The sequence below is a fragment of the Trachemys scripta genome, chromosome 24 (genome assembly GCF_013100865.1).
Source record: "Trachemys scripta elegans isolate TJP31775 chromosome 24, CAS_Tse_1.0, whole genome shotgun sequence".
In the NCBI taxonomy this organism is placed as follows: Eukaryota; Metazoa; Chordata; order Testudines; family Emydidae; genus Trachemys; species Trachemys scripta.
The window spans coordinates 6826300-6850633 of NC_048321.1; the positions used below are offsets into that span (position 1 = coordinate 6826300).

Genomic DNA, 24334 nt, shown 5'->3' on the forward strand with positions numbered 1-24334 from the left:
TGCCACCTCTGGGCTGAGAAAATGAAAGGGGACGGCTGCTTCATTCTTTCCATAATCCAGGGTTTCATCATTTATTTTTTTAAATGACGCTTGTTTCACTTTGGCGGAGTGATTCGGTTCAGCAGAGCTGCAGGGCCTCCCATCGGCTTCTTTCCAGGAAACGAACAGGGCGAGCGCTCGATTCTAGCAGCGTTCAGTCCTACCAGAACCCCCAGCTCCCCCGCATGGCCTTGGGCCAATCACGTAGCTTTTCTGGGTGCCGGCTCCCCATCCATGCAAGGGGGATAACAGCACCGCCCTGCCTCCGAGGCGCTCTGAGTCCACGCCACTGCGAGTGGGGCCAGATATGCACATGTGGCTCTGCTAGAAAGTTGTACCACTTTGAACTATAGCCTGGTATAATTAAAGCAGCAAACGCCACCCTGCAGCCAGGGCCCTGCTTGGCCCTACGCTACAGTGATAGACCAGCAAAGTACGTTTACACTGGCAAAACCGCACTTTTACCGGTCTAGCTTGCGCCAGCCCCGCCCAGTGAAACGAGCGACGCTGGTAGAACTGTGGGGGTACAGCTCTGTAGCTTGGGGATCACGCTGCTGCCCACCATAGCTAACCAGCTGAGGTCAGGGTAGCCCTGGCCTTAAAGGGGCAGCTCTCAGCTATATGCTGGCAGAAGTCCATAGCAGAGGACTTCCAGGGGGTACTCAACTCATCTAGATTCATGTTTCATAGAAGATCAGGGTTGGAAGGGACCTCAGGAGGTCATCTAGTCCAACCCCCTGCTCAAAGCAGGACCAATCCCCAACTTCCCCCCCGGGCCCACTTAAGGATTGAACTCACAACGCTGGGTTGAGCAGGCCAATGCTCAAACCACTGAGCTATCCCTCCCCCCCTCAGCCTTTCTCAGCCTGGGGGTTGCAGGCCCTAGGAGGGTCACGGGATGGGTTTAGGTGGATCTCAAGTGCAGGGCCAGCATTAGGGGGTGGCAAGCAAGGTAATTGCCCGGGGCCCCGCCTCACAGGGGACCCCGCAAAGCTGTGCTACATGCTTCAGCCCCACTGCCTGAGGCTCTGGCTTCACACAAGGCTCTCACTGAAATGTAAGTACAATATTTATATTCCAGTCGATGCGTTTGATAGAATGATATGGTCAAAAGGAGAAAGTCAGCAATTGGTCAGTAATAGTGTGGCTGTGACACGCCTGTATTTTTATGGCTGATTTTGTAAGCAAAACTGAGGTGAAACTTGGGGGTACACAAGACAAATCAGACTCCTGAAAGGGGTGCAGTTGTCTGGAAAGCCACTGATCTATAGGGTAGCCCTGGCCCTAGTGGGGATGCAGTTATATGAGGAGAGAGGTGCATTATGCCAGCATAGCTAGTCCTATATGAGAAGGGGAATCAGCCATACCAGTATAAGGTGCTTTTACCCTGGTATACACGGTATGATTTGACCCATTGGGCTGACTAGACTGGTTAAAACAAAATCACCTGATTGACAGTTATGAAGGTAGACATTTTAATAGTGGCCAGGCCAGAGAGAGGTTCAATTTTCCTGACTCTCTGTGGCCAAAGTCAAGGGATCGAACACCAGGTATCAGGCCTGCAAAGATCACAAGCTTGGCTAAAAAATCATGAGCTTGTTCAAAAATAATAAATGCGGAGTCTGGCGCCCTGTTCCCCAGGCCCCGGTTTCTGAACTTTGAGGGTTTCCCTCGGGTCACATTCTCAAGCCCAAGGGCTAAAAATTGAGAGCGTGTCTACACAGCAGTGTTTTAGCAGCTGGAGCGCTGGCCTGCTGGGTGACTTTGGGCAAGTCACTGCCTGCTCTGTGCCTCAGTTGCCCCATCTGTAAAATGGGGATGGGAACACTGCCCTCTGTTAGAAAGCACTTTGCGTTCTGCAATAGCAGAGCTTGGTATTGTAATTAGAGAAATCCTGGGGTAACCCTGGGTGTGGCCCCTCTTATTTCAGTAGGATGGGGGGGGTGGATTTCACTTAAACCCCTTCCCAAGTGACATAGCTAAGTGGCCCTCTTGCACCAGGATAGGCGTGTCCATGGAGGAGGTTATACCAGTATAACTATATCCGTTTAAAAAAAATCACATTTTTAGGTGATACTGGAAAACTTTCCCATGTGGACAAAGCCTGTTTTGAAAATGCAAGCCGACATTCCCCCAGAATCACATGACTCCTGGAGCTGGGACTTCAAGAACATCACAAGAATTGGCAGCACTGCTGATTTCTCAGCCCCAGCCTGGCTGCAGATCCTGGTATTCCTAGAGTCCAAGGCCAGAAGGGATCATTGTGCTCATCTAAGCTCACCTCCCGGATAGTGCAGGCCAGAGCCGTGCCCCAAAACAATTCCTAGGGTAGAGCTTTTAGCAAAACCTCCAGCCTTGATTTAAAAATGGTCTACCCTGCCATGGGGAGGTGTGACTGCAGAACATGCAGAGGGGATCTAGCCAGCTCGCTCCAGTAACAGCAGCAGTGATGCCCGCACGTATCGAAGCACTGCATGGGCAGAGGCCATTCAATTAAGTATCCAGGGTCCTGGGAGGGCAGGGCTTGCCCGGGCAGCCACCCATTCCTGCTCTTGTTATTCAAGGCTCGGGTATGCGATCCCATACCCCAACTGCAGCGTAGATGCACCCTGCTGAGTGCGGCGCGTGGCTGTTTCCGTGATAAAACGGCAGAGGAATGAACCCGATGCCACGGGGCGGACTCATGCTTCCCTCCCTCCCTGGCGCACCGCTCCCCACCGTTTTCTGCAGGCCAATGGGCTGAGCGGGTTTCTCCAAAGCTGGCAGCCGCCCTACAGGTCTTCCGCCCTGCACAAGGCTAGCAGCGCTGCTTGGTAATCGCCTCTCGTCTCCACCTGGAGCAAGGAAAGGAGAGAGCAATGAGACAGTTCCTCCTCCTCTCCAGCCTAAATCTTTACAGCAAGCACTGGAAGAAAGCAGCACGGTCTAGTGGTTAGAACAGGAAAGTTGGTGGCAGAGGGCCCGGATTCTAGGCCTGACTCCAAGGACTCCGGTCTTGCTCTCACTCAGCAAGGGGCTGGGAGCCAAGCCTCCTGGGTTCTAGTCCTGGTGCTGGGAGGGAAGTGGGGTCTAGTGGGTAGAGCAGGGAATCTGGGAGTCAGGACCACGGGGGGCGGGGGTCTTGGTCTAACGGCTCTATGCCCCCGGGTTCTAGGGCATGCTGTTGTTGGGTCTGTCTCTGCCCCCGGGGGCGCAGCGTGCTGACCTGGAGACAGGAGTACAGAGACTTCCCATGGCGCTTCTTGAACTCAGAGCGGATGCTCAGCAGGTCGGTTTCACTGCGGGAGATCAGGATGCGGATCAGGACTTTGTCATTGGTGCCGGGGCCCTGTGGAGGGAGGGGAAGTGCATGCTCAGGCTGGAAGATGGAGAAATTCCAGCCGCTAATAGATGGGAAGTGGAGCCCCAAGTTCCAGAGATAGGGGTCACTGTATCCCCATTAGTCCATACAGCCCAGTATCTGCCCCTGGCCAGCAGACTGATCTAATACAGCATCAGCCCCCCTCCCGCTGGCTAAAGACCCTGCCTGACCTTTGTGGCATTCAGAGAACCCCTTGCAGCCTGAACATCACTGCCGGGCTCCCCCAAAAGGAGGCTGGGCCCATACGCTGCCGATGCACCAGCGCGGTTGAAGGCGACTCACCTTCATGGCGTTGTGCAGCTTCTCGGCGAAGTAGCGCGGAGTGTTCCTGCACACCGAGGCTGAAATGAGAGAGGGGCTCAGGGTTCAAACCATGGCACAGGCTGGCTGGCATGCAGGGGGCACCATTGCCCTTTGCTGGGTGGAATCAGAACTGCTCCACTGGGTGTCATAAGCCCTGTACTGTACACAGCGCCTGGGGATTCTCCCATAGCTGACATGACGGGGTGGGGGGTTATTAGAGTAGGATTCTCTGCCCCGGGGTTCGCTGCTGTTGCCTTGCACCATGGTGTCACCTGTCACGTCCTAAGGGACCACAGAACTGATACAGACCCACGACTGGGTTTAGTACTGATGTCCTCTGTTCTCCCCCCGCGTCTCCCCCAAGTGCAGGGCCAGCAGGAGGCAGAGCCAGCGCCACACTGCCCCGTTCCCAGCGTGCTTCCTCCCCCATGACCCCTTCAGTGCTCAGCCACTCAGAGGGGGCTGCCAGCCCGGGGGGGCTCGCTGGAGACAACGCTGCAGCTGGCGTCTGCGAGGCGAGCTCTGGCCCGCTAGGAACTGCGCTGACAAGGAGGGGCCAGCGGACGGCAGTGCTCCTTAGCAAGCAGGTGGCATTTGTCCCGGTGCCCCAGGGGCAGCGATCGCCCATCTTGTCCCTCAAGGCCAGGCAGCTCAGCGCCCGCCCGGAGTCACCTATCGAGCCCAGAACCTTTTGTGCCCACTGCCACACGCATGCTCGTGTTCTTCTGGGCCTCAAATGGAGTCCAAAGCCTGGCTCTCACGTTTGGCACTGCAGGGTCTGTTTATAACAGGTTAGTAAATAAATGAGTAGCTTGGCCCAGGCTCCCATTACGCTAGGGGCTGTACAAAACCAGTCCCTATCCCACAGAATGTATAACCTATGTGAATCAATTGAGTGTTATAGATGGATTCAAACAGGGTCCTTATAACCATCTATGCCCCCTTCTTCTGGTGGCCACATAGCCATGCCTACCACCCACTACTCATGTCTGTACCATGTCTACCCCATTCATTCACCAGGAATTAGCCCTTTATAAATGGGGCCCACACCCGGCGGGTGACACCATCAGAAAACAGGGAATCTGCAATAGCGACTCCCACTAAATGTTCTCTTCTACCTCTCCGGCCGCCATCCCTGAGTGCCATCCGCCATCCCGGATCGATCCTCCCAACCCGCTGTGAGGCAGGTAAATGCCATGGTCTCCCATGGGAAACTGAGGCACAGAGCGACTGGCCCAAGGTCACCCTGGGAGTCTCTAGCAGAGCACCAGTCCCCAGCTGGCACACTAACCCCTGGGCCATCCTGCCTCTCTGGACCGCACTAGGCTGATGGCGCTGTCAGGTTCAGGGGCCCCAGACCCAGCCGCAGCCCGGTTTAGTGCTTACCCAGGGCCAGCATGGCCACCTGGCCATCTCCCCGGAAGCGCTTGCAGATGGTCTCCTCCACCTCCAGCCCGTGGGATTTCCGGTACTGACCGAACACTACCGAAGTTGGAAAGGGGAGAGTTAGTCCTGGCCTGCACGCGGTGTGCTTTGCCAGGGAGCCGGCCCGGGACTCTGTATCAGCAAAGTGCTCCTGGGGCAGGGAGACACTGCGTATACCAGCCACACTGCGCTCTTACGGGTAGGGCTTACTCCCGCCCTGCCGAGCGAAACGAGCAACACAGGTAAAATACTGCACTGCCGGCATGACCACATCTACCCTGGGGCCAGGACGCCTCCAGACATTTTTCACATGGTATGTGCCTGCTACCCCTGTCCTGGCTGGCTCCCCCAGGGCAGGTACCCACTGCAGCTTCCCTTGCTTGTAGCAGGTCTCCAGGCTGTTGCTGAGCGAGTCCTGAGGGCAGAGCAGAGGGGACATGGGCTGATGGAGGCTGGGCAGCCCCCCAGTGGGGAGACATGGTGCAGGAGCCGGACCCACGGCAGCGGTAAGGAGGCACAGTGCTGGCCACCTCACTGACTATGGGTCAGACCTAAGCAGCACTCGGACCCCATGCATCAGATCATGACACCGCTCACTCAGACTTGGCCCGACCAGCATCCTTGTCATGACCAGGGGGGCCACAGGTCCACACCTGAGTGGACAGTGAGGTGGCCACTGCCGCTTCTCCTCTGCTGCCATGGGGCTGGCTCCTGTAGGGCTTCCCCCCAGGGCCCTGCCCAGCCACACCCTGCTTCCAGGAGTCCATTGATTTAGTTGGGGATTGGTCCTGCTTTGAGCAGGGGGTTGGACTAGATGACCTCCTGAGGTCCAACCCTGATGTTCTATGATTCTATGATTCAATTTCCGGGGGTACCCCTGAGTCGGGCCACACGGACACAGAGAGAGAAGGGCCCCGACTCCCTGTGCCAGCTCCCAGCTGTGTGCGACGCCAGGGGCTCCCTGCAGCAGGGCGTCCGGGCCTTGCCTCTGCTGAGATGCTCAGGGCTTCGCTGCGTGAAGATGCTTATCCACGTCCTCTCACCGGCCCCCTCGCTCCTGGCTCCTGGGTCTGCAAGAGCCTGGAAGGAGGAGGAGAGCGGTGACGGGCTGCGGGTGCTGCGAGAAGTGGCTCCCTCCCCCCAGGGGGCTTCCCCATTAGCCTGGAATTAACCCCACTGTGTTCTGGGATGCAGCAAGATGGGACCGGGGGCACCTATTCCAGAGGCATAACCAGGCCACTCTGAGCAAAGCTTGGCTTCGCTGGGGAAGCTCAGACCTGAGGCACGCAGGGGGCATGTGATCCAGCAACACAGGGACGAACAGGTGCAACGGGCAGGGACAGCAGTGTCACACCGGCGGCATATGGCTGGTGTACAGCAAGGTGCAGTACTGACTGCTGCCACTGGAGGGTTCCTTGGCCTCCTTTGGTCTAAAAGCAACCCCTCCCCAAGGCAGCTCTCTAGGGTAACAGAGCGGGATCCATGGGGACCCCGTGAGGCAGGGAATCAGTCCAGCAGTAGGATTTCAACAACTCACGTCCCCAGCTCGGGCACATCCCCAGGCTCACCTGGGCATCCTGCTGTATCAGGGCATAGTCGATGATCCCGGTGTAGTGCTCGCGCTTCCCCTGCAGGGTAGAAGGCCAGAGAGACGGATTTGTGACATGGTCAGAGCTGGCGTCCCTCGCCCCACAACCTGCCTAACGGTATGTCCGCTCGCAGTTACAGTATTCAGCCACTAGAGGACCCTTGGGTGGGCTGGGTGGAGGAGGCAGAGAGTGGCTGTCTGGTAAATAACAGAAACAAAGTTGGGTCTCAAGTTGGGTGGAAGCTTGTCTGTTTGCCAGTAGCTGTATGTACCATGATGCCCACAGATGCTGAGGGAAGGGAGTGTTGGAGGTGATAAAGTAGATGGGTGAAGGCTCGCCCCCCACACACACACACCCTTGCTCTGCTGGTTCCTGTGACTGATCAGTGGTCCCCAGTGTACGTGCCCATTCAGGTCATGCAGAAAAGGAACTAGGCAAAGTTTTACCTTTGCTAGCGCCAGGAGAATTTCCTTGAACCAACCGCTGGTTTCCGAGGCTATGTCCTTTTCAGGGTCTGCTTTAAAATCTGGAGACAGAGAAACCACCCTGGTTAAAGGGGAATTCAGCTCAGTGGCTTGCATGGGTAACACCGCCGCCAGCTAGAATATATGCAGGGATCAAACTAAGAGACCTCTGGTTTGTAGCAACCTCTTCTGCTTGAGTGAAAGGAGCACCCCTGGTAGGCTGGCCACAGAAGCCTGTATATATACTCTAGCGTTGGGGTGGCGGGACAGAAAGCTACCTTAATGTGCGACCACATAGGACTGGTCCAAAATTTTTCACTGAAACTGTTTTTTGACAGAAAATTGGGGGTTTGACTAAAAAAATAATAATCACAAGACGTATCTGCTCCCCCACAGAAAAGTTTCATTTTTCATTGAAAAGCAGAATGCCCCAAAATTGAACTCTTTCAATTAGGAAATGCTATTGCAGTGCCTCACGGGAATTGTAGTCCAGGTGCCTCATGCTCCCCATGTTCCTCTCTTGGGCTAGGCTCCCTGGCTGGACTACATTTCCCATGATGCATCATGGTCAGTGATTCCCATGATGCATCATGGTCAGTGATTCCCATGATGCACCACCTCTCCCACCAAAAGGGGAGAGCATGTTCCATCATGGGAGATGTAGTCCAAGCAGGGAGCCTGGCTGATAGATGACAAAATGATTTCCCTCCCTTCCCCCCCCTGCCATTTTCATTGAAATTTCCCACGAAAAAGAATCCCAGCCGGCTCTAGAGACACACGGTTCCAAATGTCCTCAGAGTAACAGGGCCCTTCCTCCCGAGCTCAGACAGCGCTAACCTGGGTCTCCCCTCACAGCCCCGGGCCTTCCCCGCCCCCACTTTTACCTTGCTGGTAAAAGGCCAGGCTTTCTCTGAGCTGCTGGTTGGATCGAGTGGAGAGAATTTCAGTCAAAGCATCTTCGTCTGTGCCTATGCCCTGTGAAAGCAAAGGGCACAGAGCGGGTACAGGAGTGGCTGGCACGGCTAAGGGATGAGGACGAGCTCGCTGCTGGCTGCACTGGAATAGGGGGCGGATAGAGCCAGCCCGAAGGGGAAGCACTAAGCCAGGAGCAGGGATGGGCGGCCCTGTGGGCAGTGACGCTGCTTTGTGGCAAGCTAGCCCTTGGGACGGGGACGGCATTTGCTGCCTGTTATCACGTCCCCCTTCTAACCTCTCCGTACAGCTCCTGCCACCCTCCTTGTCTGTGCTGCTGTTCTCGGACCTCCCTCCAAAGTGTCACCCCCGAGCGGCAGGATACCTGGGTTCTATGCCCACGGACCAGCTGGGTGAGCTTGAGCAAGTCCTCGCCGCTCGCAGTGCCTCAGTTTCCCCTCCAACTCTTCGTCTGGTCTGCTCTGACTGTGAGCTGCTTGGGGCAGGGACTGTCTCCCTTTGGGTCTATGCAGCGCCCTGCGCCATGGGGTCTCTACACATCATATATGATAATATCACATCCCAGCACCTTGACTTGGCCAGTCCAAAACCCCCTGGAGCTTTTCTGCTGCTATATCCCCTTTGCAAGCCCCTCACTCACTGCCCCCTCCCCAACTCTTCCTGCTCCTCGGACCCCTCCCACTGACCGGATGAATTTGTCGAATCTCCTCTGGGTATTTTCCACCTGTGTTTATAATCTCTCTGGCGGGCCCCTCGCTGCTGGACGCAACCAGGCACAGAGTCGGGAGCAGGGCCACGTGCACCCCACCGGCCTCCCAAGGGGGAGCGGCGTCCCCAGGCCGTACCTGCATGGCCGCCCTCAGCTCGTGAGCGTCGTACTGAGCCGGCGGCTTCAGCAGCCCCACGATGACCCGCTCCAGGTTCCCAGACAGAGCCGCTTCCATGGATTTCAGCAGGTCCTGGAAGAGAGCCCCGGAAGGGTCAGAACTGAGGCCAAGCAGTGGCCTAGCTCCAGGCCCCAACTCCCCTGAGACAGGAGGCTTCATGCATTTGGGGGACCCCCGGCTGCTCCCTTCCTCAGGGCCCTGCGAATGGTCACCCCAAGTGGGCTGGTCTAGCAGTTGGAGCATGAAACTAGCCAGGACTCCTGGGTTCTGGGAGGGTGTGTGGTCCAGTGGGTAGAGCAAGAGACAGTAGGTCAGGATTCCTGGGCTGTCTTCACGGTTCTGCCACTAACTCGCTGGGTAACCTCAGCACAGCCTCAGTTTCCCCATTTGTTAAGTGAAGAGAGTAAGGGCTCCCATACAGGGGAGCTACACGGGTTAATAAATATTACTTGCACAGAGTTTCAGATGGAAGCCTCTAGAGAAAGGAAAAGGGTTGCATTGAGGTGGCCAGTGTCTCCGGGTGCACCGCTGCCCTCTAGTGGAGCGATTTGGTAATGTGTCATAAGCCCTATACTGCCCACAGCTAATGAAGATTCTCCGTTGGCGCAAGTGCTGGGGCCTGGGCTATGGCTATAGGAGGATCAGAGCAGTTGCAGTGAGGATCGCAGTGGCCCGTTGTGCAGCGTAGAAGCAACCAGGATGTGTTGGGTTATTAATATGACGGGGTGGGGGTTGAACCCAAAGGAGCATGGGGACACAGAAAAGAGCCCGCTGAGCGGCTGCTGTGTCTTCCGCACGGCTGGTGCATTGCCAAATGCCCGGCACATGGCCCCACCTTGTGCACTAGGGCATGTCTCCGCAGGGCAGACAGACTCCAGTGCCTGAGACCGGCCCCAAGCGGACACCATCACTGCTGCTGAGAGCCCAGCCCAGCGCCCCCCGGGGCCCTTCCCGTCACCTGCTTGGTGAGGGCCTGGAACACCTTGGTGATCTGCTGCCTCTGGGCGCTGGTCCGATTGGTCAGCACATCCAGGATGGCCCCATGGTCAGCGCCTGTAGCAAGGGGGCAGGAAAACTGGGCGTGAATATTCAGCTGGCTGCCGGGATGCCCTCCCCGCACCCCTCCACGGTGGGATCGCGTTACCATTGCCTGCGATGGCCTTTACGAGGTGCTGTACGTCGCTCTCCGCGTCGAAGCCCAGGTAGGGTTTGATGGTGCCCAGCGTCCCCCAGGCTGCTGTCTATGGTAAGAGTAGAGACGGTTAAGCGGGTAGTTGTTATTGAAACTCATATATGGAACTTGCTGCTGTGTGATATTGTTGAGGTGAGCCTGTGGGACTCCCTGTCACGGGATATTGGTGGGGTTAACCCAGGGGATTCACTGCTGCTAGATATTAACATGATTAGCTTGTGGGGCCTCTCTACCCCAGGTTATTATTGAAGTTAATTCATGAGACTCCCTGCGACTGGATATTACTCAGTTTAACCTGTGGGACCCACTGCCATTGGATAGTACTGGGGTTAATCTGTGGGACTCACTGCAGTGGGATATTACTGAGGATAGCCTGTGGGACTCCCTGCCACTAGATATTATTATGAGAGTTAACTCATGGAATTCACTGCTACTGGAAACGATTTAACCTGTGGAACTCACTGTCATTGGGTATTACTAGGATTAACTTGTGGGACTTCTGCCATTATGGAGGGTAACCTGTGGGACTCCCTGCTATTTGATATTAGTGGGGCATGCCTGTGGGACTCCATGCTGCTAGCTATCACTGGGGTTAACCCAATGGAAACCCAAATCATCAACTGTGGTGTTGCGAGTGCCCCCAAATCACCCCCTCAGAGTGCCCACGGTGATCCCCAAATCGCCACCCCCCACTTGCTAGGGTGAAACACTCACCATGGTGCCCAAGACCATCCTTAAAATACCCATGATGCCTACAGAGACCCACCAAAACACCCTTCCACCCATGCCCCACGATGCCCAGGGCAGGGATGCCCATGGTGCCCCCCTCCTCCCACGCTCCGTGGCACCACTCACCTGCTGGGCCAGGGGCAACTGGCTGAGAATCTCGTGGGCGAGGGAACGTCTGTCCATCATGTCCCCCAGGAGCATCGCGTCGTCTTTGCCAGCAGGCGGCCCTGAAAGGCAGAGAGGGGAGGGGGTGAGGCCCCCCATGGGGAGACTTAACTGTCCCCCCGGCATCCCAAAACAGCCGCCTTCAACAGGCCCGGTCATAGGCCTGATTTCCTCAAGCCTGATCCAATTGGGGTAGGAGGGCTAGTTCCCTGCCCCGGTCCAGGCCTCCTGCCAGCGCCCTGCTCCTTTGCCGGCCCTCAGGGACAGAGGACGGAGAACTGCGGGGCACGTGCGAAGTCAAAGGGGACGGATTGGGAGCCCTGGAGGCCACCTTATCTACCCAGCTTGGGCAGTGGCAGAGCGGGCTTGCCCTGCCTAGTGCCCCTGCTCATGGGGTGTGTCCCCCAGCGCTGCCCTGGAGGGGATTAAGTGCACCCCAGTGGATAAAGGCACTGACCAGAGAGCCACGTGGGAGACAGGACACCTGGGTTCTATTCCGCTATCTGCTGTAAGACTCTCGGCAGGTGTGCTGTGCCCTGGGCCTCCCATTTGAGAGGGCCCCCTAACCGGAGTGGTGCTGCAACCCCATGCACTAGGTTGCAATGCCCAGAGTGGGGAGCCAGCCCTGTGGGACAGTAGCCACCGCTGCTGGGCGAGTGCAGGGCAGACCCCTCCCCGCAGGGATAATATTTTTGGAAGGGTGGGGAGCCTCTCTTTCAGATTTTGTCTCAGGCTCCCCAAAACCTCTGTGCACCCTGCAGGGACTGTCTCTCAGGTGTGTCGGGGCAGTGCCCGGCATGATGGGGCCCAGGGCCGGCTCCAGGCACCAGCCGAGCAAGCTCGTGCTTGGGACGGCAGATTCTGAGGGGCGGCATTCCGCCCAATCCTAGGGTGGCACGGCCGCCCTTTTCTTTTTTTTTTTTGTTTATTTTTGGTTTTGGTTCGCTGCTCCGGCCGCCCTGCGCCCTGGTGGTTTTTGTTTGTTTTTCTTTTGTTTCGCCGACGACTTTCAGCGCGCCACGGAGGAGGGGAGCGCCCTGCTGGGAGCGGGCTGCGCGCTCCGTCTGCCCCAGCCGGTGCCAGGTCTGCAGCAAGCCCGGCAGGGCAGCCCGCGTCCTTCCCTCCCCGCCGACCGACGACTTTCAATTCACTTGCAGGCGGGAGAGGCCCGGAGCCCTCCCGGCAGGCGGCGCGGCGGGAGGGGCTGAGTGGCGAGTGCCTCGGCTGAAGGAAGCCCTGGCCGCCCCCCTTTTCTCTCTCCCCGCTGCTAGCCGGGGCGCGCACTCCACTGCCCGGGGCATGTCTGCAGCGCAGGGAGTCCCGCTAGCCAGAGTGCAGTCGCTGCCCGCCCAGAGGCTCGCCAGCGCAGCCGGGGGAGGCAGCCGCGAGCCGCCAAGTAAGTGGCACCGAAAGTTTGCACCCTGTTTTTTTTGTTTGGTTCGCTGCTCCGGCCTCCCTGCACCCTGGTTGTGAGTATTTTTTGGTGTTTTTTTTTTCCTTGGGGCTGTGAAAAAGCCAGAGCCGGCCCTGATGGGGCCCTGATCTCGGTTACTCTGTGTCTGGGCAGCACCCAGCACACCAATGTTCAGGATCCTACAGCTTCGGTCATTGGCCGGCGCTCCATTGATTTCAACATAGCACTGCTCATGGACAACAGCTGGGGACCTGGCCTGCACATCTGCCGCTGACACACACTTCCCTGCGGTGAGGTTTTCCCTGAGCTAAAGGGCGTGGATCCAGTTTTGCCAACGTAACCGATGGGTGTGCGCTCTCGTCCCTCTCTGTGCTGGGTGTTGAGTGTTGGCGCTTTTGCCCAATTCGTCACAGCTCCTGCTTTGGACGGCGGAGGGCCCTGGCGTGTCAGCCCAGCTGTCAATCAGGCAGACGGGGATCGTGGCGTTTGAAGGGAATTTGTTCATTGCGGATGAGGCTTTAAAAGCAACCTCCAAAGGGGCGAAATAAACGAGGCCCGTGCTAGCAATCCAGGCCACGTGACTGGAGTGTGGCGAGACCGCTTTGTCTAGAGATCCAACCAGCTCTTCAGTGCAGCCAGAGCCTTTCCACAACGGCCTCCTCTAGGGCTGGCCTCCCTCAGCACCAGCCAGCCCCAAACCTCTTGCTTTCCAGGCCCCCTCGCCAGCCTCTCTTTCTCAAACCGCACCCGGCTGGGGGATGGGAGGGCGCAGTCCGTGACACATGCCTTGGACAGGCGCCAAGGGGAACTGAGAGCCACGAGGGCTTTTATTCGGACTGTTTCGAGGCTCCGGGTTGCTTTTTAACTCAAACATCTTGGGAGGAAAGACAGTTTGAGCTGCCCCGAGCTCTTTGCAGGTTGCCTCTCCCAGCCTGGCCTTTAGCGCGGAGTTGGAGCCTTTGCCACCAGCCCGGAGATGGCCTCCTTCTCTGGCTCCCTCCTCCATCTCCCGGCTGCGCTTGCTTGTGACTGCGACCCAGCGAGCCGCCAGGCAGAACTAACTTGTTTAGTCTATTGCGAGCGGGGAGCTGAGATTCTAATCTGGTCTGCGGGGAGTCTGGTGCAGGGGATGGGGGGGGTGTACGCTGGGGAGCCTTGCACGGGAGAGAGTCTTTCACAGCACGCCCGGGGGAGCGTTGCTCTGGGGATCGCGGCATTGGGGGACTGCACGCGCTCCTTCTTCTCCGTGCCCAGTGCCCCTGCCCCACTCTGTACCCCTCTCCCTCTTCCCTGCAGCCCCATTGGGACACGGGGATCCCTTACTGGTGTGAAGCCCTGGGGGTGGCAGCCGTCAAAAGCAGGAGTCCCCCTAAAGTGTAAGGCAGATTGGCCAGTTAGTGGGGCTCCATCTCCCCCCTGCTTCTCAAGCACTAATTGAGGTTAAGCTCCCTGTGGAAATGCTAAGAATGATTATGAATTAATGAATCCACCCTGTGGGAAGCCGGTAGATGTCTGCGTCTGTCCAGCTAATCCCCATTGGGATCTAGGTACTGGACACGCTCTTGATCATCAGCTGCGGATCCACCCCTGTTAATTAGCATCATCCTCATTCCACAGATGAGGGAACTGAGGCGCAGAGGGAGAAAGTGAGTGGGCCAAGGCCATGGAGGGAGTCAGTGGCGGAGCTGAGACTCGCTCGCAGGAGTCCTGACTCCCAGTTCCCTGCCCTCACCATTGGAACGCATTCTCCTTCCAGAGCTGGGAAGGGAACCCAGGCATCCTGACTTCCACCCCCCGCTCTAACCACTAGACGTCACTCCCCTCCTAAACCCAGGAAAGGAACCCAGGGGTCCTGACTTCCTGTGTTGTACCCATTAGATCACCCTCCCTCCGGTAGATAACGCTCCTCGTTTGCAGCCCAGCTGGATTCCCAGTGACGGAGATAGACCTGACGAGGCTGCACTTACCCTGAGCCGCGCTAGACAGAGTCCGGATCAGTGCACGCTATGACCCGACCAGTGTGTGTGCTCGGCTGGTGCAGGGTGGGGGCAGGACTAAAGTAATCTGATTGGTTGAGGTCCACACAACTGGTGGGTGTGTATCATCTGTCCCACCCCCACCCCACCCCCGAACAAACACCCTTCTGTGCAGGTGTGGGGACGAGGGGGGGCATAGAAAGAACCCTCCACCCCCTAACCCACCCAGAAGCAGCCATGGCAACCCACACATACAGCCTGCCCATCCTCCCAGCAGCCGGATCTTTCAGGACACTGGCTGCATTGTATTGCGCAGTCCTCGGCTTGACGTGACATCCACTGCCAGCCAGTACCCACTGGGGCAGCGGGCACTGGAGGGATGCTCCTCCCCGGGGGGAGCAGGCATTGGGCAGGGAGCTGCTGGCGAGAAGTGCAAAGAAAAACCTGTCCAGCGTGTCGCTCCAGAGCTGGGGTGGGTGGGAGCAGAGAGTCAGATGGTTCTCAGCTTGGCTTGTGCACCGTGCCAAGCTTCACTCCTGCTGGAGGATGCCAGACGGGCCGTGCCCCAGGGGGAGCACTGGGGCGAGCGGCTCTGGTTTTTTGGATCGGTTGTGACCGACTCTGGGTTTCTTAGTGGGGAGGCAGTGAGTTGACTTGCTACAGCATGACCCGGGGACGGGTTCCCATCAGGAAGCCAGAGATGGGGAACAAGTGGGGTTGGCAAGAGGCCAGGCCTACCGGCGCGGATCATTCAGTGGAGAAGACGGGTGGCGGAGGGGTTAGTGTACTAGCCTGCCCGTAGCGAGAGCTGCTTTCAACTCCCCCACGCTGCCTCTACGACCTTGGGCAAATCAATCAGGCCCAGCTCCTCAAGGATATTTAGGTAACTAAGTACCCCTGAAATCTCGGACTTAGGCCAGGTCTACACTACAGACCTATATCGGTGTCACTATGTCGCTCAGGGGCCACGTCTAGCTGTGGGCGGAGCCTGGGATTTGGGGGCGGAGTTAGATTCCCAGCCTGCCATCCTGGAAAAGGCCTCTTGGCCGGGAAGGTTCTCAAGGCAGAACGACCTACCCCTCCACATACACAGTGCGCGGCATGGAAAGGGAGTCTCTGGGAGGTTAAGAGGGGAAACTGGGCAGAGGAGTGCGGATTGTAGGATCATTGGGGGTTAAGCCACTGATATACAGGGGGGTGCAAACACCACCTGCTGCCACTGAAGGTCTGGTAGGGCTGGAGCAGCTGCAGTAGACCCAGCTGCCACCAGAGAATGCCAGCAGGAGCCAGCACAGAGCTTGGATTTTAGGGTTCAACGGGACCATTGGAATTCAGCCCCACACACTCAGAGCCCTGTGCCTCCATCCCCCATGGATCCGGCAGCTGCACCGGTTCAGCAGCAGCTGCCGCTGCCTCTTAGCAAGCAAAAGCTGGCGTCGGCTGGATCCGTCTAGGTGGCCAGCGGTGCGTTTGTGGCATAAACCCCCACACCTGCGTGTGCTGGGCTGAAAACGCGGGGGTGTCTCTCAGCTGTCTGGAGCTGCATCTAGGGGTGCACTGAGCCAGCCAGTCTGACTCCGAGCCTCCTAGGCCCAGCGACTTCCAGCTCAGGGGAGTGAGATATGGAGCCGCTCGGCTCTAGGGCCGTTGGGTGGCCTGCATGCAACGAGCCAGGTGGGATGGGGAAAGCTTGCCCCGGCCATCCCCATGCTGTGCTTGTTCTGTGGCTAGAGAGGGGATTTCAGCCTCCATCAAGCCAGCAGGAAAAAGCTGGATGGGGTGGGGGAGATCTCGGTGACTGGTAGCTTCTTTCAGGCATCTGACCACGCACAGTTCCTCTGGGTGGCGTCCACAGACTCCCTTTTGGGGCAGCAGGCACAGTCTGAGGTGCTCCGCTCGGTGTCCCCTTCTGGGTCCCTCATTTTGACCCTATTACTGTACCCCCATCCCTCTGCTAATTTTTTGTCCCCCATGCTCAGTTATCATCTGGGTCCTGTGGCCCCACCTACACCTGAGGAAGGTGGGGCCTTTTGGTCCAGCGGGCCCTGCCCACCATCTCAGTCATCAAACAGGCTGGGGAGAGCTGATGGCCTTGTGATATGACCCTGGGCTAGGGGACTGGGGTTTGATTCCCTCTTCTGCCATAGACTCCCTGGGTGAGGTCCTTAACTGTTCTGTGCCTCAGTTTCCCACCTGTTAGATGCGGATGGTATTTCCCCAGCTCCCAGGCTGAATTCACTTCTCTTTATTCCCCACCTGGGGTTAAACAGATCAGGTGCTGTGGCGTGGCAGCCAAAACAGAATAATCTCAAGCAGGTAGGAACCTGGGCCATTTTTCCGACCTCCCAGGAAGGAGCCCGGAGGCCCTGGGTGACTCAGCCCCCTTGCTGCCAGACTGCATTCCGAGCAGAATTTCCTTCCTTGTCGAACAAGATCAAACAATTCCTGCCTCGGAGGAGAACGGGGAATAAGTAACAAAACCACTGATGAGGGCGGATCAGATGGGCCCAGAGCCCCGCGTGTACAACACGGCAAAGGTTTCCGTGCCTGCCAGCACCTGACTCCGGGCTCTGACGCCCGGAGTGCTGCGGGGCAGTCACTGCTGGAGGGCAGAGAGCAAAGTCTGGGGCTGGGTCCCAAAGCTCTCGTTGGCGGGGGGGGGGGGGGGGTGGGGGCGGGGGTGGGGAACTCGGAAGCCCCCCCCAAGTTAGAGGGGATAAATCTTGGGTGTGTGGGGTTCATCTCTGCATTCGGGGTGAGGAATCTTATCTTAGCCCTACACATGCCTGTCTGCCTCGCTAGGGCTTGGATGTGCCGCCCATCCCCGTGGCATCTGACTCCCCAGCCGAAGCCGCCCCCCAGCTCTTTTGTCCCAAACGGTATTTGCTGGTGTCAAGCCTCCTCTGAACTCTTCTGTTGGGATCCGCTCTCCCTTCCCAGCCTCTTTGCCCCCAATCCCCGAGCCCACCCCACAACTGAGCAGAGCCCCCTCCCCAGCCCACCTGCTGCAGCCCTACAAAGAGCCCTGCCTCCCCCGCTTCCCTGGCCCGACTCCCCACTTATTCCCCCCAGCCTCAGCCCTTTCCCTCCCCTGCACCTCCTCACCCCTCTGCGCCTGTCTCCTTCCCCCCACCGCTGCCCCCCGCATGCCTTGTCTCCCCGCTCTCCTGAGCAATGCTTTCCCCTCCTGGAGAAGGGCTGTGTTGCAGCTGCTCAGGTCCGGGTGAGCCAGCCTGCCCCCTGGGGAGAGGGAAGGGGCAGGAAGCCTTGGCTGCCCGCTTAGCACCCATGGTAGCCGGGAAGCCGGGCACGTGCCCCCCAGCCCAGCTGGGGAACAACACTGCAGCTGGGCTGAGCGTCAGGCAAGTGCAGGGGGCAGGGCTAAGGCTGACACTACCTGTCCTGGCAGGTGGGCACTGCTGTGCCCGTGGGACTTGGTGTGTGTGTCCATGCGTGTGTGGGTGTGCGTGCAGGGCCGGCCCTAGACCACATGGCGCCCCAGGCAAGGAGTGTCTTCGATGCCCCCTCCCATTTGTTAAACTTTTGAATACCTTCTTTTTTATTGCATTTGTAACCCACGTCACAACGTTGAGGCACCATTTGCCTGCGTGATTTATCCCCGTCGTATAAGCTGATACATTTGCAACCTGGGATCTGTACATCTGTAGTTATTCATGCCGGATATAAGCAAATAATATAAAATTAGTTTCCTCTAAAGCTTCTAGAAACCTTTTAAGAATAACTGAAATGTACAGAGCGGGGCTGACAACTTTCTAGGAGGTTAGTGAAAAATGAAACTACGGACAGAATGCCAGAAATATTTTACTTCAAACGTTCTATTTTCCCTTTTGTTGCTAGTAACAAAAACAGCCCCCTAAGCCTGGTGCCCCCCGATCCCAGCGCCCCCCGAGCCCGGCTGCCCATAAAACTGGCCCTGCGTGTGTGTGCCTGCGTGTGTCTATGCGTGAGCTTGCGTGTGTGGGGGGGGCGTGCTCCCAGCCTGCCTACCTCTCGCACGTTGCTCCCGGGCCTCGTGAGCTAGTGCAGAGATGCTAATGCGGGGGTGGCACGGGCAGCACAGGTTGGGAAGGGATCCCAGCAGTGGAGGAGGTGGGCGGTGTGGGGTTATAAGGTGCCACAGGATTCTTTGTTGCTTTTTAGGAAACACAGGACTCTCCAGCCTGGATTGGACCAATGGACCCATCTACCCAACATCCTGTCTTCAACAGTGGCCAATAGCAGATGCTTCAGAGCAAGGTGCAAGAACCCTGCAGCGCTGGGATAACCTGCCCCCCAGGGAAAGTCCCCGGCTGATCCCAGAAGCTAGAGCTTAGTTTATGGCCCTAAGGAGAGAGGTTAACAGCCTTTCCAGAACCTTTCACTCCTCCCCCCTGGAGGTTTTCATTACCCACATCCATGTCTGATCCTTTCTGGAATCCCTCTAAGCTCTTAGCCTTGATGCTATCATGTGGCAGTGAGTTCCGCTGACTAACGGCAGGTTGCGTGAAAAAACAGTCATTGCATCCCACTGCGATGCAGCAATGGGGTCTGGAGTGCCTGGGCGCCAGGGCCCCACCCTGTGCTCTTTGCAGACCCAGAGCTCCCATCGGCAGCAGTGGGCGCTTCCGGCATACAGGCCCCATCCCCAAGGTTAGAATAAACCCCTGGAGCCAGTGAGCCAGATGCTCTTGCTAGTCAAACTGCCTCTGATGCAGAGATTCTGTGGGCTGGACAGGGGCCAAGCAGCTTTGAAGACAGACACTGCTGCAGGATCTCTCAGGCTGTGGACGTGGACAGGTTCCTGGTACCGGAGGAGCGAGGGACTATCTGCCGGGCAAAGCCAGCCGGGGAGGGAGGGAAGCTGCCATACCACACCCTGGGTTGGCTGGATTTTATTGACTGAATTTCCTGGTGCAATGCGAGGCCACACTGTCCCCTGGAGTTTAGAGACCCTGGCTAGACACTTGCACGCTCGAATTTTAGAGGGTAGATTATTATTGCCTGATGCTATAGATCTGCAATAAATAGGCTAGTTCTCTCAACATCGCCCCTGTTCACGCCCCCTCCCTCTCTCTGCTTTCTCCCAGATGGCCTGGCATTGCTTCCCTATTGTTCTCTGCCCGTCCCACCTTTGTCTGAACGGCAGTGAGGGCTATTATTATCATTGTTATTTATTAGGTGTATTACGGTAGCGTCCAAGAGCCCCAGTCACTGAACCCAGGAGCCCCACAGTGCTAGGGGCTGTACAGACTGAACAAAAACACTGTCCCTGCGCCACATGGTTCATAAGCGAAAGGTGAGAGCATGGTACAGGGAGGCAGGATGCCTGAGCTCTAATCCTAATGATGTGTGGCCCCCTGGCATGTCATTTCTGTGCTCCATGACTCAGTTTCCCCCCTGTAAAATGGTGGTACAGACCTCCCCTTTGCCCAGAGCATGGAGATCCTGGGATGAAAAGCGCAAGGTGTTTATTATCTGATCTGATTATAAATCTGTTCTGGGAAGCTGGGCAATGCCAAAGGAGAGAGGCTCGTCAGAGGAGGGAACTGCTAATTGTTCGGCAGGTTACCTTGCTGCGCCACGCCTGTTCATGGCTGTACGGAGAAAAATATAGTCCTGGCAGATATTGGGCAAACTTCCTTCACACAGCTGTGCCGATGCCCCTCAATCCCGACCCGCAGCCCCCTGCTATCCTAGCTCTGGACTTCCCCTGACGCCCGCTCTGCTGATGTCCCTCAATTCCAACCTGACAGCCCTGGGCTAGCCCAGAACAGCTTTCCCGATGCCTCCTAATTCTGACCTACAGGCCTCCCGTCCCCCGCTATTCTGCCCCTCCTTCCCCAGCTCTTCCGATACCCTGCATCATGACTTGCATGCAATCATAACCCACCCCCCTGGTATTCGATAGTCCTTTCTCTAATTTCTATTCGTCACGTATGCGGGTTTTGTTGTTGACTCTGCTACTTGACTTGCTGCGCGACCTGGAGAGATTCACTTTCCCTGTCTAGGCCTCATTTTCCCCATCTACAAAACAGGGATCACAGCTCTTCACAGAGACACAGGGGGTCTAATTCATTAGTGCCTGTGAAATGCTTTGAGATTTTCCGATGGAAGGTGCGAGAGAAATGCAAAGTGTCATTATTATTATGGTAAGAAAATCTGTCCATGTAGGAGCTGTTGCAGGACTAGCCCCTGGGAACTTTGTAGCAAGAGGGGGAATTGCCCATGGATCCTTCTCCCAGAGACCAAGCCATGCCCCTACCACTTGAGCTAAAGGAGAATCACCATTTATGTATAGGACATATGACACACAATGGAGTTGTTTCAATTCCATCCAGTAGAGGGCCACTCTCTTACTCTCCTTCTATATCTCTCACACACTCTGCAGTCCATTACAATATTATGAATGTAATTGGTCATTATTTAAACTCCATTTCCCAGCAGGCTATGATCCCCATTGCTTTAGCCTTAACGTTTCTCAGCACTTACACGGCTTTTCACTTTCCAAGGCTGTGCGTTCATTAGCTTTTAATCACCCTATTAACAAACCACCCTTCTCTACCTGATTTGGAGAAGAGGGGGTTGTGTTGTGGGAGGCACTCAGTACATAATCCTCAGCTGTGAGGATGCAATTTTTTCCAGGAATGCGAAGCCGATCACTGCTCCTGCCCCTAATTATTATTTTTATTATCAATAAGAATAATAACGCGATCCCCTTTCTGCTTCATATTGCCAAGGCGCAGCAGATGGCAGCAGAGTAAACACAGAGATGTTTGTATTACAAACATTTGCTGGGCGGTGACTCAGCAGTCCTGTAGGTCTGGGAAATTAGTTCTCCCCAGCTGGGCTTTTCAAGGCTTGTGGGCCCTCCAGGCCTAATGACAACAAAGCTAAAACCTCGGACTGTAAAGCCCTACCCAGCTCTTGGCTTTCATTCGGGGAGATGAGCCAAACCGGATGAGTTTTTGCGAAAGACTCACGTCCCGATCACACAGCTGGAGTCAGATGGGCAGGGCCCAGAGTGGCACCAAATTCTAAGGTAGATGGAAGTCCAAGTGTCAAATAAATAAATACATTTAATTTAATTTTACTTTATTGTGAGTTCTATTCCCCGCTCTGCCACTGGTGACCTTGGGCAAGTCACTTCCCTGCTCCGTGCCTCAGTTTCCCCAGCTGTATAATGGGGATAATGATACCTACCTCCTTTCTAAGGCACTCTGAGATCTAGGAATGAAAAGTGCTGGATAAGAGCTAGCTAATAATCATTTCAATATATAATATAATTATACAATTATTATTATAAATCGCATACACACAAGCCTGTTTGCCACAACACATTTTGTATTCTTTGGGCCTTTTGGAGAATACAGTCCAAAAAATGGGCAGTGTGGAGCCTGGGATAAAATGTTATCAAGGCGTGTGTTAATGCTGATTGTTAATTAATTGTTACTCATAATTAATGGTGCAATCATGGTTGTATTGTTTATTGTGCTTGCTGTCTTGTTTTGATCTAATCTCTTCATGATTTCACTTGCTTACGAATTTGTTTGCACGCCAGCAGCCTGCAAAGGAGGGCGGGAGGCGTTTGCAGACAGATGCTCTGGAACAGACATGCAGGGAAGGGGCTCAAATTTTCAAACGTTCTTAAGTAATTTAGGAGCCCAGATCCCACTGGCTTTCCTTGAGGCTGACGCTCTGGAATCGCTCAACTATTTTAACCAGCGTTCCTATCCGGGGCAGCATTTAGGGAGAGGTTCATAGAACTGGACATGTTTAGTCTAGAGAGAAGAAGACTGAGGGGTGACCTGATAGTCTCCAAATATGTTAAGGGCTGTTATAAAGAGGATGGGGATCATCCAGAACCGTCCCTAGGGTACGGCGAATCGGGGCAGCCGCCCTGGTCCCCGCGCTTTGGGGGACCCCACGGCCAAATCGCCGTACCCTAGGGACAGCTCTGTGTGTGTGTCATGCAGGGGGCACTAGGCCGGACTAGTGGGGGAGGGGTTAGGGTGACCAGATGTCCCGATTTTATAGGGACAGTCCCGATTTTTGGGTCTTTTTCTTATATAGTCTCCTATTACCCCCCACCCCCGTCCCGATTTTTCACACTTGCTGTCTAATCACCCTAGGTGGGGTTAGCAGGGCCGGCACAACCCATTAGGTGACCTAGGCAGAATTTGGGGGGCGGCAACTGCGGCGGTATTTCGGCGGCGGGACCTTCTGCTGCCTCTGTGGGGGGCGGCATTTCGGGGCGGGACCTTCTGCTGCCTAGGGCGGCAGAAAAGCTGGCGGCGCTCTTGGGGGTTAGGGTGCAGGGGCCAGACTGGTCCAGGGGGATTAGTGAGGGGCCTGGCACCGGCAGCAGTGACCCAGCCTGCCCGGCTGGCTTCCGGCGTCACTTGGGGGAAGGAGGCGGAAGCTGGAAAGAGGAGGGGCAGGAGTGGCGCAGGGGCGGGGCAGGGACTTGGGGGAAGGTTGGAGTGGGGGCGGGGCCTGGGGTGGAGGGGGCAGGCCCTGGGGCAAAGGGGGCGGGATTGTCCCAGGCCCCGCACCCCCCTAGGGTCGGCCCTGGGCTCATGAACTCTTCTCTGTGTCCACTGGAGGTGGGACAAGACGTAACAAGCTTAATCTGCAGCAAGGGAGATTTAGGTTAGAGCAGGAGTCGGCAACCTTTCAGAAGTGGTGTGCCGAGTCTTCATTTATTCACCCTAATGTAAGGTTTCGCGGGCCAGTCATACATTTTAATGTTTGTAGAAGGTCTCTTTCTATAAGTCTATAATATATAACTGAACTATTGTTGTATGTAAAGTAAATAAGGTTTTTAAAATGTTTAAGAAGCTTCATTTAAAATTAAATTAAAATACAGAGCCCCCCGGACCGGTGGCCAGGACCCGGGCAGTGTGAGTGCCAGTGAAAATCAGCTCGTGTGCCGCCTTCGGCACGCGTGCCAGAGGTTGCCTACCCCTGGGTTAGAGATTAGGGGAAACAGTCCAACTGTAAAGATCGTTTAGCATTGGAACAGGCTCCCAAGGGAATCCCCGTCACAGGAGGTGTTTAAGAACAGGTTGGACAAACACCCATCAGGGATGCCCTAGGTTTACTTGGCCCGGCCTCAGCACAGGGGGCTGGACCAGATGACCCCTGGAGGGCCTTTCCAGCCAGACATTTTTCTGATTTTCCGTGTCTAACTTGGAGCATGTGCGTACGTCCCACGGGCGTGCGAGCGCTGGCCTGCATAGGGATCATTTCCTGAATCAGGCCCTGGGAGACTCAGCGGGCGACCTGACCCCGCTCTCATTTGACCACCCTGGGAAGTTTGCCCAGTGACTTCACTGGCAGCAGAACAGCTGCCGAAATGGGGCAAAGGCTCCGCCCACGCTGAGTTCATTGCAGGATCGGGGCCATGGGAGGGCGAGGGGAGAGAGGGGAAGAATGTCGCAACCTCTGCTGAGGCCGCGCAGAGGAAACGCTCAGTGGAATGTGATTCAGGCCAGAGAAGTGACTGCGCAAAACATTGGCCCCGCTTACTCAACCTGCTCCCTGCGTGTCTCTGAGTCACATCCCCTGATCCTGGCAACTCGGCCCTCCCGCTCCCTGCCAGCTGGGGGGAGTGAGCGGCGGGTGTCCTCTGGACCCACTGAATTGCCAGCTGCAATGGCATTGTGCCCAGGGGTGGTGGAAGGAGCCAGATGGAGTTTGCGATCTCGGGGGTGCTGTTTAGCGGGGTGCTTCTCTAGACGTCAGTGGCCTGGCAATGACTACAAGCCCAGGCATGCTGGGCTTCTGTTTTATTGCAACAGCACCCTGAGATCAGGGGCCCTAAGTCCTGCTTGTCCTGCCCCACTCCCTGTTCCCCA

The 24334-nt window shown here is 56.4% G+C and overlaps 1 protein-coding gene across 1 annotated transcript; it reads right to left on the reverse strand.

Annotated features, from left to right (window-relative positions):
• Window positions 1–1216: 1216 nt before the first annotated feature.
• On the reverse strand, window positions 1217–11147 carry ANXA9 (annexin A9). The gene is made up of 12 exons (XM_034756297.1): window positions 11049–11147; window positions 10146–10242; window positions 9960–10054; window positions 8960–9073; window positions 8066–8156; window positions 7164–7243; window positions 6697–6756; window positions 6115–6208; window positions 5090–5185; window positions 3683–3741; window positions 3245–3367; window positions 1217–2873 (listed from the first exon to the last, which is right to left on the reverse strand). Exons 1-12 carry the CDS (start codon window positions 11121–11123, stop codon window positions 2811–2813), a joined length of 1047 nt encoding a protein of 348 aa, XP_034612188.1. The 5' UTR covers window positions 11124–11147; the 3' UTR covers window positions 1217–2810.
• Window positions 11148–24334: the final 13187 nt, after the last annotated feature.

What these genes read in the sequence shown, in the direction of transcription:
- ANXA9 (XM_034756297.1), bottom strand. Translation starts at nt 11,123, where the DNA reads ATGCTCCTGGGGGACATGATGGACAGACGTTCCCTCGCCCACGAGATT. An exon ending in TTCTCCTGGCGCTAGCAAAG is followed by an intron (nt 6,757 to 7,163) that starts GTAAAACTTTGC and finishes TCTACCCTGCAG; the next exon opens with GGGAAGCGCGAGCACTACAC. An exon ending in CTCTGTACTCCTGTCTCCAG is followed by an intron (nt 2,874 to 3,244) that starts GTCAGCACGCTG and finishes TCCTTGCTCCAG; the next exon opens with GTGGAGACGAGAGGCGATTA.